The 15,507-nt window shown below is 37.0% G+C and overlaps 1 protein-coding gene across 5 annotated transcripts in view; it reads right to left on the bottom strand.

The window, feature by feature from the left end:
• The window catches only part of STAG2 (STAG2 cohesin complex component), a 75,529-nt gene that overhangs the window by 24,716 nt on the left and 35,306 nt on the right, over positions 1-15,507 (bottom strand). For all 5 annotated transcript variants that reach the window (XM_065846115.2, XM_065846111.2, XM_065846114.2 and 2 more), the window contains exons 2-15: positions 14,543-14,687; positions 12,586-12,664; positions 12,298-12,459; positions 10,182-10,278; positions 8,843-8,919; positions 7,854-8,058; positions 5,475-5,626; positions 3,759-3,832; positions 3,521-3,644; positions 2,335-2,433; positions 2,159-2,238; positions 1,553-1,660; positions 786-897; positions 61-178 (exon numbers count right to left, since the gene is read on the bottom strand). In XM_065846115.2, coding sequence (XP_065702187.1) covers positions 61-178; positions 786-897; positions 1,553-1,660; positions 2,159-2,238; positions 2,335-2,433; positions 3,521-3,644; positions 3,759-3,832; positions 5,475-5,626; positions 7,854-8,058; positions 8,843-8,919; positions 10,182-10,278; positions 12,298-12,459; positions 12,586-12,664; positions 14,543-14,586 — 1,531 coding nt within the window. In that variant the 5' untranslated portion in view covers positions 14,587-14,687. The remainder of the gene's footprint in view (positions 1-60; positions 179-785; positions 898-1,552; positions 1,661-2,158; positions 2,239-2,334; positions 2,434-3,520; positions 3,645-3,758; positions 3,833-5,474; positions 5,627-7,853; positions 8,059-8,842; positions 8,920-10,181; positions 10,279-12,297; positions 12,460-12,585; positions 12,665-14,542; positions 14,688-15,507) is intronic.

The following is a 15,507-nucleotide window of genomic DNA, read 5'->3' as shown; positions in this document are numbered from 1 at the left end:
TTATAAATCAAGATGAAGAAACTGCACAGCAATAAAGAAAGATGGAGGAAAATCTCTTACGTTCTTCTCCATTGAGAGGCTCCTCCAACAGAAGACTGTTCATACATTCCCAGTCTTTCAAGAGGTCTGTTGCACAGTCCCACATGCTGTCCACAAGATAAGCAGCATGTTCATGCAACTAAAATGAGAACAGATTAAGTATTTTTCTTTATCAGCAATAAAATTCATTACAGAACTTGCTATAATACAGGTGTGGTTTGTTTTGTTTTTTTCACTTGGCTCCTGTTTGCAGTAAAAAACCCAGAAAATTTTGCAAGCTCTCTGGTTCAACAGAAGCATCTCTTCCCCAATTAACTTAAAAAGATTAATCCAGACCAGCTGCTAACAAGAGTAGTGCTACAAGATTTGTCTAAACTTGGGAGATAGGGAGGTGGGCATCATGAGGGGCTGTTCAGTTTGGGGCTTTTTTCCCCTACTCACTCATAAATCACCTACATCACAATTTCTTTCCACCTATACATTAGCATGAAGAGCGACGGAAGAACACTGAGTTGAGTTCACAGCCTGCCTCAACAATGTGTATGGGACAGATTCTTCAAATAACCACAACCACACAAAAATCTTTTAACTCTCAGGTTGCTCAAGTAATAGGAAAATGAGGACACATTCATGGTTATTAACAAATAAGTGGGGAAAAGAAAAACAACAAATTAAAAACACAGACAAACAAACCAGCATCACCACACACACTACAAAAACAAGGATATCCCTGAAACTCAACTTACTTCACTTTCCAAAAAGAAAAACACTAGTGTCTTCACAAGATTAGCATTCGGACTTTGTCTTCCCCTCCTTTTAAGTATTCCATCTTCTTCAGGATCTCTGCGGCTGAAAAGCCTAAAAGAAAAATTATTTCAGGACAAGCTGCCTCTTCATTGCCTTTGCCACAGTCAATTCGTATCAAAATACTGTTTCTTACAGACACACAACACTTTGCTGCTTGGCTCCATATTTAATTTTGAAAGGAAGCAATTTAGGACAAGTGTCATTTGAACAATTTCATATATACTGAGATGGTATTTCACTGACTGTTTCCAGTGGAATGTATAATTGTAACAAAATAGTTTACGAGCATCAGTGATAACTGCAGGTGCTTGAGGTCCCATGCTCCTCTTTAACCAGCTACATTTTCTGAACCTCCACACGAGACTTCAAGCAACAAAGAAATATTGGAAGAAGGTCTGAAAAGTATTAGATCGGGTTTTTTTACTTTTTTTTTAACAGAAAAATCCTTTATGAAAGGGCCATATGAGGCAACTTTGGCAGAGAGGAGGAAGGACTACAAATAGGAAAATACTTGTTATGACGCAAGCGCAAGTTCTAGGTACCAAACTACGTGAGCATTTTAAGATGTTTCATGGAACACAGAAAGAACAAAAAAGGCGAAGATAGAGGAAGGGTTTTATTACATTCCCTGTAGGTACAAGCTTTTAAAGGACAGCCTTCAAAACAGCTACAGGAACAGGAGTTAACTAAAATTTCCCCATCTTACTTTTTATACAGAAATTCCCCTGCAGCAACTGCTACTGGCCGATGAGCTGAATAAACCAGATGGTAGACATTTTCACAGTCTTCAGCAGTCAGAACTTCTTCACTACTCCTAAGGGTGGGATGAGAAGGAAAACAGAAAACGAGTTGAGTCAGAGTATGAAACTCTAGAGAAGGAGATGGAAATGAAGGAGAATGGAAAACTTTTCCTTCAATTTATCATCCTAAAACCCAAAACAAGACATCTTAGTTCCAAAGTTTTCCTAAACGAATATTACTGATAAAGTATGAGTGCTTGGTAGGAGGTTATGCTCAAAACCTCATTATTGTATAATGTTAAATACATCCTATATTTCTTCAGTTCAATATTCCACAATAGCTTCAAATTATGGAGGTTGAATTCTAAGTTTCCAGCCTTTATGCTTACTTAACTGTGGTAGATAAGTAGTAGCACTGTTCTAGCAAGATTACTTTTGAAATTCTAATTTGTTTAAGTGTAAGATGCGTAGGCATTTTCTGAATTCTGTCAAGCTGCTGTCCTTGCCCACAGGTATGAGAAATACTTTTAATATTTGTTCTAGGTCAGATAAGGAGATGTACATGTACTTACTGTAAAACAAGAGTGAGTAATTTTATTGCTTGGACTGCAACATCATATTCTTTGTCAAGAGTCATAGACACAATTCTATCCTAAGAACACAAAACAAAGTATTTTTAAAGAGGAAAGAAGTATAATACAACCTTAAAAAAATTCACGTGTACTTAAAAATATGAAGTTACACTAACCTTGAACCGACTGGTGAAGAGTTCCAATTTGGAATTAAGTTCTTTATTATAGTAAAGCCCTTGCAAAGCGGTTAGGCATTTGAGTCTTACTTCCCCTTGCTAAAATAAAATTAAGAACTGGATTAAAAGTCAAGTATAGGATACAAATGTGATCTTCAAGTCAAGCAAGACACTTCTTTTGCAGCCTGAGTTAATTCAAAGACAAAGATTAAATGTTGTCAAGATATCCTATACAAACTACTTGTTTATAACAAGCCAATGAGGGGGGTGTACAGAAACCAACACAAAAAACCCCCAACATCATACTGCAGCTTGTATCTGTAAGTCAAATATACTTGTTTCATTCTTTAAAGATGTACTTTAAATGCATAGAATATTTCCAAGTAGAATCCTATGTGCTTCCTTTCACTTAAATTAAAACTGGCAACATCTGTACCATTAACAACCATCTCCTGCTAGATGAGAACTACCAAGAAAAAGATCTGCTTTAGCAGGAACGGGTTTCAAGGTACAGATGGAGAAATACTTTTCAAAGTCCAGGACAACTGACTTTATGCAGTTTCTTATCATCCCACTGCCAGAGGCTCCTGGTTTTTGATACCAGACCCATGAACAGCGTGGCATGAGCAAGCATCCTGCATTTCTTCCACTCCAAATGCAAGAACTGCAACAATGTGCTGACTCAACAGTGAATCAAGGAGTATTCGTAAACTCCAAGCAGAGACGAATCTCTAGCCGATAGGCAGTAAGAGCCTGAGGCACACATCAGCACAAAAGGGGACTTTTCCCATGTTCCTTACAGCGAGCTGAGAATGCCAAGAAGTTTCTTAACTTGGAAAAACAGAGAAACTGTTAGACTGTATGACTGGATTATTCCGTGTGAAAGGCATTCATTTGAAAAAGTTAAGCATTATAAAGTAGAAGTTTGTATCAGTAATAAATTAATAGAAAAAGCCATCTCCTTACAAATAACAGTACCTTTAAAATCTATATATACTCTCTAAAACCATCCAAAATATTCAAGCCTGTTTTATATATATGTCAAAATGCCAGTGCTTCTGAGTGATAAGAAAAGCAGGGACTGATTAAAACAATCAAGTGATCAGAACTCACTCTGGCAAGATCAACAACCAAAACCATGGAGTTGAGCTTCAGGACCCTGCTCCTTTTCCTCCATGCAGCTTACCTTATCATGCATAGTCCACCCAACATATTTTAAGTAGCTGTCATTAAGAAAGGCGTCACTGTACATCTTCATCCATATGCCAATCTCTTCGATACAGATAGCTCTTATTTCAGCAATTGCATCTCTGTGGAGAGAAGTGGGGTAACAGGATCAAACAGATTAATAATTAGAAGTAACTCATCACCAGCTTCCCAAATAAATTAATGCAGCTACAAATTACTTACTAAGAGAAACTTACCGGTATCTATGCACAAAAACACCTTTAAATATTGCATTCATCATGTTTTCTATTTCATCCTGATTTTCCTGAAGCTGCAAGAACAAACAGAGTACATCAACAGCGAGCAGCACTTCTGCAGTCAGACCAGACTGTGCTGATGCTGGATAAACTAAATTCAGTCAACATTTTTAAAGTGTGGCCATTAAATCCCGAAACATTCAGAAATCTGTTTCATGGTACAACGTGCTATTATTTAAGGAATTATATCTACAACAGCATATACATTTTAATAATCCTGACCACCTGAAAACTGTTCTTGAACAGTAACAAAAACATACTGGGTTTCTTCAAGGTCCTTCTTAAGTTAGTTATAAGAAAACTTGATCTAATTTTCTAGTAACATTTTACGCCTAATATTCAGCCCAATTTTCTTAGGAATTCGTGGATGAAAGGAAAAACTATGCGGAAATACAGTAAGAAGATAAAGACTAAGCATCAGAAGAAAAGGACTAACAAACAAAATATGTAACATGTTCTAGGTCTAAATCTATACCTGCTCACAGTAGCCTCTGAAGTGGGGTGTGTGTGGAATAAAAATCAAAAATATTAAAACAACAGACATGCAAAAAGAATCAATGAATAAAGGTTAATTTAGTACTGGATAAGGCTGAGTTATAAATTAAATAAAACCTGAAATCAAACAAACAATGGAATGTTACTTCAAAGCTTGATTTCATTTGGTACAAGAAAAATAGAAAATCAAAACAAAAACTAGAAAGGCTGGTAAGAAATCCTAAAATCCAAGAAACATAAGAGCAATTGAGACCGTAAAAGTCTCGATCACCACCTCACTGCCTTTTCTGTGTCTCTAGGTATCACTTATCCTAGGGCTGGTCCTGCACATGCATCCAGTACAACTTCATTTAATAGGTGTTTAAGGGATCAGTCTCAAACTGCAAGAGCTTTTGTGATGAACACAAAGTCAGTTTATCTCAGCGGTCAAGAAAGTTAAAAACATTTCATGGAACAGTACAAGAGTTGAAGATGTTTCCTTTGATCACCAGAAGGTTATTTCTAACATCTAAACCAAACCAAAACAACAAAAACCCCATGCTAGCTCCCTCAAAAATGAAATGTTGAACCTGAGTGAATTAGGGCTTTAAACGAGACAGCACTGTCAGCAATGAATCAGCAAGCCCCTTTTACACAAAAGAAAACAGAAGGAGATTGCATTTTCAACTTCGATAGTGTTTTCTGTAGGACAAAGAAAAAAACTTAGAAGTATTGAAAATATTGACATCATAAAAGCAGTATTTTGCCCCAAGATCATGGGGTTCTTCTTTAGAAGCCAAAACCAGTTGATATATGGTAATTTTTGTTGCATATTTAAGCTCAGTTTAGGAAACTCGTCAAGAAATACAACAAAACTTCCTATGACTGGTTGCAGTGTCTCTTGCTAACTTCACTACGATGGCACTACCTGGAAATTTTTTAGAAGTCTTCATTTATCTCTTTTTACACAAAACCACATGGTAAGACCCACCTTTCAAAGCAATTAAGTTTTTCAAACATTAAACATTAACAACTTCAAAGAATGAAACAGAGGGACTAATAACTACCTATAAAAACAAACGAACCACCACCAAACCAAAACATTACAGAATAGGATTAATTATTAATTGCTGTTAATCAGCACTTGTCCTATGCACACCAGCTACAGATAGCTGCACTAACCTCCTTTCTTTTCTGTAGTAAGAGTTCCAGCCTATCATTAGCTCGTTTCCCAATTATTTTATTTCGTTCTGCTTCATACTGTCGTTGTGTATTGTCCATGTTAATACTAAGGTTTAATGCCACATTCACTAAAGCCGTCATCAACTTCATGGCTGCAAAGAAGTGAAAAGAATCAGGATTATTTAAAAGGTTACTTGAACTAAGAAAAATGATAAACAAAAATCTTGACATCTTCCCTTAACCCTTTCTGTATTTACAAAAATATATTCAGTGTAAATTTACGTAAACTTTAGCAGTGTTTTACTAAGTACCGCAGCATTACTTGTCAACACAACAGATGGAACACTGACATGTTCTTTTCTGTCAGTTTTTTAATACTATCAGCATTATTGTTGAATTGAGATATTGGATACGCTTCTGTTCAAAAATGAAAGTGGAATGGAAGATTCAGAAACACAGCCCAGGAAATATCAAAAAGGATTGCATCATTAGAATCAAAAAGGATTGCATCATTAGAATCAGTTAGTAGACTGATATCACAAAATCATTCAACCTCAAACATACAACAAGTTTCTTTTTTCAAAAGGAAATGTCTTGCATGACCAATATCACCGTATCACACCATTCTTTCCCCCTCTAATTTTAATAAGGGGCAGATTTTAATTTTTTTTAAATATTCCTTTATTTGCAGAAGCAGAGAAAAGACTAACCGTTCGGAAGCCAGAGAACTAACCAAAACGTAAAATATACTTGGGTGGGATTTTTGCTGTGCTTTTATTTCTGAATGGACCCTGTTAAACGGGGTGCAGGCAAACACGCCCATTGCACAAAGCAGGAGGCAGTCGACAGCATACTTGTCTTTCTGATGCACTTTGGTAACAACAAGGCCTGAACGGGCTTGTCTTGGCAGAGCACACACACAACACCACGCTAGCGGTACGCACTGAATAAAGTCGATGAGTTAGGCATAAAAACATGCAGATACATCAATATATCCTCACACACTCTGATCTCCAAGGCTATCCAAATGAACAAGTCTGAGCTAATCACAGAAGCCAAAATTACTGCCAATAACAGTAAATATGGACACAAGGATTTTGTTGGCTGTCTCAATCCTGTATAGAACACAATCTTCAAGAATACAAACTAATCTCATATGAAATGCACAAGTAATTACACAAAATCAACAGAATTTACTAATGATGTGAACAAATGCAAACAGACTATTAATAAAAATCATTCTGTGTGACAGAAATTAACATGCAACGGGGCAACTTCTACGCAGATACAACTGAAATTTTTAAAAGTAGTAAAAGCTTGTTTTTTTAAAAACTAAAATCTGTATTAGCCATTTGGTACAACAGTCACATTGATGACAGAGGAAGATCAGTATATTCTCCTGTAATAAAGGGGTTTGTTCGTGTCTCCACGACACACGCCCGGGCCAGCGGGAGCCCAGCAGCAGCGCCTGACGTGCAGTGTGCTCATGGGCACGCCAGGGCCCAGCCAGGAAGCACAACAGCTGCCCGGCCACAACTGAAGGGAGCTGCAAAGCGGCCAGTGAAGCTAACAACAGCCATCTCCAGCCTGGCAAAAACTCCCCTTCACGTATAGTCTAAATTCACCTTGCTCAGACTAAAACTGCTACAACAAAGTGGAGCGCTGCGCAATGCCAGCCGAGGCCCTTCTTCAGACATCAACGCAGCTTTAGCACTTCCTTATCCAAGAAGCTTTTACCTTTTGTGCATATAATGATAAATTTATTTTAAACGTTCCATACTCATAAGGGATTTCTTCATAATTTAACAAATTTGAAAAAAAAAAAAAATCACGTAAAAAAGACGATTACTTAAAATCATACAGAAATTCAGCGACTGTATCACTGATGAAGCACTCTTTAAAATTATTTCTAATGCAATGAATGGAAATGCTGCTTTCAACTACATTGTGCCGTGGCTTCAATACACAGCATCATTTAAATGTGTAGTAAAAATTGCAATCAATCTGAAATATGATTCCCATTTGACTTATTGCAGAGTATAAATAGGTTGAACTGCATTTGAGGATAAAAAGATACCTACACCTTTATTATGATAAAAGACAAACTAATAGAATCAACTGAAAAGTTTCCTTCTATTTACTTTTTTGTTAGACTTAATTAAGTACTAGAGAGCTGGTAAAGAATGCTTTAAAATAATGCTGTGTTCTTCAGTAATGAAAAAAGTGAAGGCAAGAAAGCTGCACCAAAGTTGCAGTAGATGAAAACAATGAAACACAAGTTGAATGTCTAATATCAAAGAGTTCAAAAGCAGAACAATTCTTTCCTGTGCAACACAAAACAAACTGGAAGCAATTCACAGACAAATACAACTCACTGACCTGCCAGTGTGCTAGTGTGCCGAAATGCTCTGACTTGGGAGTCTGACAGCCCCGTCAGCAGTGAAATGACAGTGTCCATCATATATTCATCATATATGATGCTATATTGACACTGTCGGACGAGTACTCCAATGAACTCACAAAAACTGGATTTGAACTTCTTCCACTGGGGACCAGCCATGGTTAGTGGATAATCTCCACTATCCTATTAAAAAACAAGGAGGGAAACACAAAACAGAAATGTCTTGAAAGTCACATTATTAAATAAAGATTAAAAAGAGATGGGTACAACTTTAAAGAAAAGATCTCCAATGCCAAAAAAACAATACATCAGAACGTGATTCCACAAGTATAAATATGCTTTGCAGCTCGGGCTTGTTATATGCAGAGAAGAAAGAAAACAACAAAACCAACAATGACCAAAAAAACCCCCCCACAACCAACCAACCAACCAGAACCCCACCACAACCCACAGCCCATCTCACTCACCCAAACACTCAGTGGCACAGAAAGTCAATGACAATTTCAAAGAGATAAAGTTATAATTCCCATGAAAGGCAAAGCATTAAAGTCTCCAAGTGAAAAATAATCAAATTCAAATCCCCATGATTCATACATTAATGAATGCATAGAAATAAATTTAGCAACCATTCTGCAAGTTACTTCAAGAAGATTTCAAGGCCTTGCACAGGCAGCAGGAACGGGAGGTATCCCACCCAGCCCCACCGCAGCATGAGTTCCCACCACTCAAAAACTGACCGTGGATATTGATTTCTCAAACTGTTAATAAAACAACTTATATACATGGAGAGCTCTGCTTCCTAGTCTTACAAGTTCAGTGGCATAAGGGAGTTCAAGAGTTTCATTCCTGTCAATTTTACAGCTGACTTTAGCCTTGACAGAAACCTGTAGCAATGTGATCCAGTGAGAGTAGGGCAAGTAAAACAAGAAATTAATATCCACACATTATCAGCACTTCATAAAATTACCTCATCAAATTCTTCAGTCATTTTTCGGATTATTTCAGAATTCTGCATATGTCGGAACATCTCTGCTGTAACAACTCCTACAATTTAGATATTAGATTATCAGCACTTTCAATATGAAAGAAAAAGTGGCAGATGACATGCCTCCTTCTACAATGTAAAAATTATCAATTTTCAGCTAATGTATAGATTATACATATATTTTTTAAGAAGTTATAATTTTGTTATCTTAGCATTCATGTATAACAAGCGCTTGGCACTAATTGTTTTGGGTTTATTATTATTCTTTTACAGTATGTTTGTATATGTACACACACATCTAGAATTTACTCATTCATTCATATTCCGAAGCCAAACACACTTGTGCCAGACCTGTTCATCAGATGAGAGGCTACATTAATCCCACATGACCTGTCACAACTCAAGATTCTAAACAGTGTCTGACAATTCTGAACAGCTCTAGTGCTACTTATTGTCTTCTGCACTCTAATAAACACAGTGATTTCACACCATTCCTATCTGTCTTGGCCTCCAATTGTTAAGAGTGCAAAGTGCAATCTAAAAACCAAACAGATCTCCTAAAATTCATGACAGAGATCATCTCAGAAGGCATTAAAATATTCTGTAGTTTTATCTGCTAACAACAATCAAAAGGTCACTGCTCTTGAAAGCATGGATAACCTGAGGAAAGCTGCCAGTTCTCTGGAGATTTATGCCTGTTAAGTTTATAGGAACAGGAAAATGCTTGAGCAGAACCAGTTATATCCATTCCTACCCTACCAAGCACAATGACACTGCAGGGTAAGCCACCTTTTCCTCTTCAAAATGGGGTGACCGGGGAAAGCATGGAGGATGAGGACATGAAGAAAGAAAATATGGAAGAAAATAAAATATGGAAATATAATTTTACTGTCTGTAATATCTTTTAAAGCAAGTATCTCTACAAAGGCTAAGAAACAGTCTTCAAACACTCAATGATATGAAGGAGATAAATCCAAACTAGAATTCCAAGACTGAACAAGCTGAACTATCATTGTTCAAAGAGAGAGATGTTTTTCTGAAATAATAGCAGCAGCAGAGGAAGACTGAGTATTAGGTACCAGTACTGCGTTCTCTTTGGTGTGAATACAAAAGGCTTAATCTACATTTCTAAATACAGTATAATATTTCTAAACCTCCTGCTCCTACCTTCAAAAATACTAGGTTAACTACAAGAACCTAATAATGTAGACTAGCCAGACGGATGGAACATTCCTACAGCACGTGCAGTATAACAGCAAAGAATGAGAATAATATGCTATAATGTTACTTTAATGGATGAGTAAACATTTCAGTATCTTACCTTTGCAGCCTGAACACTGAATAAAGAAGTTAATGAGATCAAGAAGTGCTATATCTCTGTCATGTTTGTATGACTCTATCCAGTCATCCACTACAGACTAAAAAGAAAGAAACAGAAAGGCCGTTTTTATTTTTCAGCAATTGAAGGTAGTCAGCGTTATTTAGCTGCTTAGCAGCAAGTGATAGTTTCTTCCATAAATAACTTGAACCCTGTGGTTTTTTTTATTGATACAGAACAAAATGTCTGAATGATCCTTTACTGTCATAGCATCAGTTTTCAAGAAAAGAACTCATTCTATAAACATATACACGTACAAAACTGACACCTAAACACAGTACACAGGAATACCAGAGAGTCCTACAGTTATTTTTTCTTAGAAGAAGGCAAAAATAATTGCTATTTTTTACAGAGCCGGGTTTTCTTCCCCTCAAAAAAGAAACCCAAAACTAGTGATGCTTTTCTCAAGATAGCACTTAGGGCTTCAGTTCCACCAGCTACAAATCCCTTCAGCAATGCTGCCCCTCTGATGGACTGTGCTCCATGCACGGCAGTGTGATGGGATGAACAGCACTACCCTACCCTGTATGAACCAAACCAAACAGGAACAAGAGCCTTTTCCCAAAAAACTTTAAAGAGAAGCAAATTAACACAAAACCTGTGACAACGGTAAGCAAGCACTGAGGGCCACTGAGAAAAATTTTGGCACTGAGTGCTTAAGTGGACTTCACTTTCAAAATACTTTGAGATTTTTTTTTTCTTTCACTATTACCCAGATATCAACTCCCTAATTCAACAGAGTGATCACACCTGGCAAAGGTCCATTTTGCTCTTGGGAAACAAAAGATTTTAACTATGTATCATATTAAAAGTTATAATGTCATGAAGATACATTGCTGACAGTTGGCTAAAAACGCAGCACACAAAGCAACAGTTAGAAAAGTATAGTTTTTCCACCCGCCTTGAAATACAACAGAACAAAACAAATGACAGAAGTATCAAAATTTCTCTGTGCAAATACTTTAAATCAGCCTGTTATTTAAAAAAAAAAAAGCCTGAACTAAATTTCTGCCATGGAATTCAGGCTCCAAGGTTCCCAGCACTAATGCAGGAGCCGGCAAGTCTTGAGAGGACTGCACACAGACGCAGCCTCCTGCACGTGAGGGGCAGCAGCTGGACACGGCAGCAGCTGGACACGGCAGCAGCTGGACACGGCAGCAGCTGGACACGGCAGCAGCTGGACACGGCAGCAGCTGGACACGGCAGCAGCTGGACACGGCAGCAGCTGGACACGGCAGCAGCTGGACACGGCAGCAGCTGGACACGCTGCATTTCCAGTCCCAAAAACGGTGTTTCTGCGAGGCTGCTGAGAGTCACCTGGAGCCAGTGGGACGCTGCACAGCCGACAGGCTCACACTTTAACCCTCTCTCCACTGCAAGATTCACAGAGCTAAACAAATGCTTTACTGATTTGACTGAACTTTTTAAAGTGCTGAATTTCTTAACAGACTGACTTCAGTCCTATTAATAAATGCAGTGGAGACACTGCCTACCACACAGACTTCTAAAATTTCCTGACCCAAATTCCACCCGATTACAGCGTTGCAATACAGCCAAGCCAACTTAAGGGCTACTCTTTAAATTTCCCCTAAGTTGCAGCTAGTGATTTTACTTTCGGTGAGAGAAGCAGTTATTTCTTTTCAGATAATGGAAGCTCTGGGAGCATCTACAAACTACAGATTCCTTGTTAAGTTCTATGACAACTATAGGCATAAACCCCACTTGTATTCAGTTACAGTCACACAGAAAGGACTTTAAAGTCATGTAATCTAAAATAATCTTTCTTCATGCAGGATACTGAAAATTCACTCCGAATCACAGTTTGAATTACTTCATTATATGTGTGATTATTCATGCCTGACATTAAGAAATGAAAAATCAGTTTGTTCAAATTCAAACCTTAACAATGCAAAACCACTTTAAAAAAAAATATTCTGGAACTAAAAACCACAAATTGAAAAAAAAATACTTTATGCTTCATTTCATTAAATCATATGTACAGGAAAATAATATTAAATTGTATATTCATCCAAGTCACAGAGATATCCCCAAGTCTTACCTGCATGGCACTCTTGCCCATTTTAACTACCTCAAACAGCATCATGTTTTCCACACCATTCTGTTGGTGATGTCCATTCATCCGATTTGGACCACCAGGTTTCCCTCCTCCGTTTCCACTTTTCCCCTTCTCTGCTGGTCCTTTTTTTCCTTTTTTACAGGTCTGCAATCACACACACACACAAGATGTTTTATCTGGGTATTACATGGTAATAAAAAAAAAATATTCATACTATGACAACTATATACAAAGCTTCTGTTTTCAGGAACCAGATTAAGCTGAACATACTTTGCCTTTGCCTTGTTTTTGGTTTTTTCCTTCAATATCCTCAAAGTCTGTATCAGAAGAGAAGTGTGTTTCAGACTCCCTGCAAGGATAAGAAGCACAAACCATTTACACATTTCATCAGCAACATTCTTAGACATAACACTTGAAGTCACATTATGCTCTCCATCCAGTAAGTCAGCTCTAACAATGAAACTGCTGTTTTCTTTTGTTTAAGTCTACTGTGGAGGAACAGACCAGAGCATATCCTCCCACACCTACCCTGCCTCCTCCTAACAATTCATCTGCATGACAGACATACACCAAGGTTAAGAGATGTGAAGGTGGGTAGAAAGTAGCAAGAAGTTGGGAATCTTGCTTTTGGCACATGACAAACATTAAACCATCTCAAAAAGCAAAGAGCACTAGAGATATCTGCCAGGAAAAGAAACTATAATCGAAAAGAGAAACCACCACCTTCCTTCATAATCAAAGTGTCTCCACAGATCTCTTCATGCTGTTAGAAACTAAATAGGCAGTTAAGAGGTACAATGTCAAAAGGTACAGGAAAAAAGTTTAGTTCCATCAAAAAGATAGCCAGTAGTTCTGTTTAGGCTTGTAAGGTGAAGACAACAATGTTAAACAATAAATTAATTTCCTCATCTGTTTGATTTTCTACATCATTAAAATACGCTGCATCGATATACAAATCCTTAATTGCCAATGGGAGAGGGGGGTGATGGTCTGTTAATCACCTGAATTATTAATAGAGAATGCTTAGCTTATATATTCTCTAGTTCTATATTTCCTATAGAATACAACTTAAATGACGCTACTAGATCTTGTTTTAACATAGACATGCAGCACGATGGATTCCAGCTGCTAGCACAAATTTCTGATACGCACCTCCTGATGCAATTTACCAATGCAACCATAAAGAATGGCCAGGGGTACGGCAGACCTATTTCTATAGATTTATTAATAACAGTTTAAAACAATCAAGAAATGTAAGATCTCTCACTACTGCAAGTGTCTGAAAGGCGCTTTCTGCCTTTTAATATGTATTTTGCTATTTCTGGTTTTGTTGACTATATATTCTGATATGGACTGGTGAAGTCTCCAGCTGTGGGGGCAGGAAGGGCATGAAGAGAGAAAGGAAGAGAGAGATGACAAATACTGCTTCAAAACTTGCCAGGTGTTCTTATTTTCACAGGAACACATTTCACATTGATACAAAACTGCATCTTTGTATCCTTTTAGATTTCATACTCATTTCATCCATTTCAACAGTCTGCTGAAACATCTTCATGCCAATTTCTCAAGAATTAAAAGGTGAGGAATTGGATTATTTTGGTCTGCTTCAAATAATCACTTATCTGTCCAAAATGTAATCTATACCTCATTTTAAATCTTGGAAAATCAAATGTCTGCTTCTTTAAAATTGCAGGAAGACTAGCGAGCTAATCAAATGTTGTCAAAAACACTGAGGAACGGATGCCTGAGTGAAGATTAGACTTTGGCTTTAACTACAGCATTTGGCGTCAGATATTTTAAATATTAGACAATCTGCCCAAGTCAGTAAGGGCAAATACCTCAACTACTTCCTCTGTCTCTATATTTAATGACCTCAACTTTTTTTTTGGTATTCCTAATCAAAGAGTTTCAGATTCAAACAGTTCATTTTGAAAGACAAAATCCTGAGAAGTACATCACGCAAATAACGGAAGTGTCTGTCACAATGGCTTCCCACTAGCAAAGTTTAAAAATGGATTTAAAATAATTAAGCACTTCTACAATACTTACATTAACTAGTGCTGAATGCTCAAGAAATAATTCAGACAATGCTTTATCAACATCTCAAAAGAAAAAAACCTTCAGATTGTTTCCTTGTTTCCAAGAGAAAACCAATCATATGTATTAACACTAACAAGAGACAGGATATTCAAAAATGAAACTACAAATTCTTAATTAAAATACTTACTGAAGGAGAGCAAAATCAGTTGGTATTTCTGGAGCTGCTATCATTTCTTTATCATCTTCTGGAACACCACTGTATTAGAAATATATTCAAAAACTAGTCTGTAGTACAAGCTTACTTTTCTTTCTTCCTTTGTAGTGGACAACTTCTATAATAGAACAAACAAAAAAACACAGTGAAAATCTTTCCACGTATGAAGGGGTAAAAAGTTGGAAACACCGAAAATTTAGATCGCACCCCCCTCTGTTCCCAATCAAGTTTTTTCCTGTTTAAAGACTTTATATTTTTGACTCCTCCCATGATCTTACTACACAGTAGCTCCATGAATCTTAAAAGCATCACAGCAAAATAAAATACCAAAGCATTTGGAAAAAAAAAAAATCTGAATGGGATGAACAAACTGGAATGGTTTTCATTAACACCTTAAAAGTAATAGTTTTTATTTCAAAATCTATACTGAAATTGGAACTGTGACACCATGCACCGCAGAGCTCAGACCAAGCAACACCAGGATACTTCCGGTTAACCAAACCAAAAGCAGATTTGATATTACATTTAAAGCACAGTATGCGTTCAATCCAGGACATTATGTATACCGACTTTATAGCTCCGAGTTGTAAACTTCCATGGTATTTTCCACAAAGATAAGTTCTTGTAACTAATTCTTATAACCTACCCAGCTGTTTAACAGCTCAGTTTCTTCCAGGCTTACAAGAGTTTTAACATGCAAAGCATTTGACAAGACTCTAAGACTATCAAGGAAGATAATACTATCCACATGTTACGAAGAAAAACATCAGAAACAGCACAGCTTTCTATCAAGAAAACATAAGATCGCGAAATACTTGCTTTTCAACTTAATTATAATGTTGCCACCTATTTGTAGTTTTTTACGTTTATCTAATTTTCCTATGTTTAAGGAGGAAAAAACCAAACCCAAACTTTACTGGATACTTCAAATGTGAGAT

This window comes from Patagioenas fasciata, chromosome 11 (assembly GCF_037038585.1).
Source record: "Patagioenas fasciata isolate bPatFas1 chromosome 11, bPatFas1.hap1, whole genome shotgun sequence".
Taxonomy (NCBI): domain Eukaryota; kingdom Metazoa; phylum Chordata; class Aves; order Columbiformes; family Columbidae; genus Patagioenas; species Patagioenas fasciata.
Note: the sequence above shows the minus strand (reverse complement) of the source record. Positions and strands in the feature narration are given on the sequence as shown.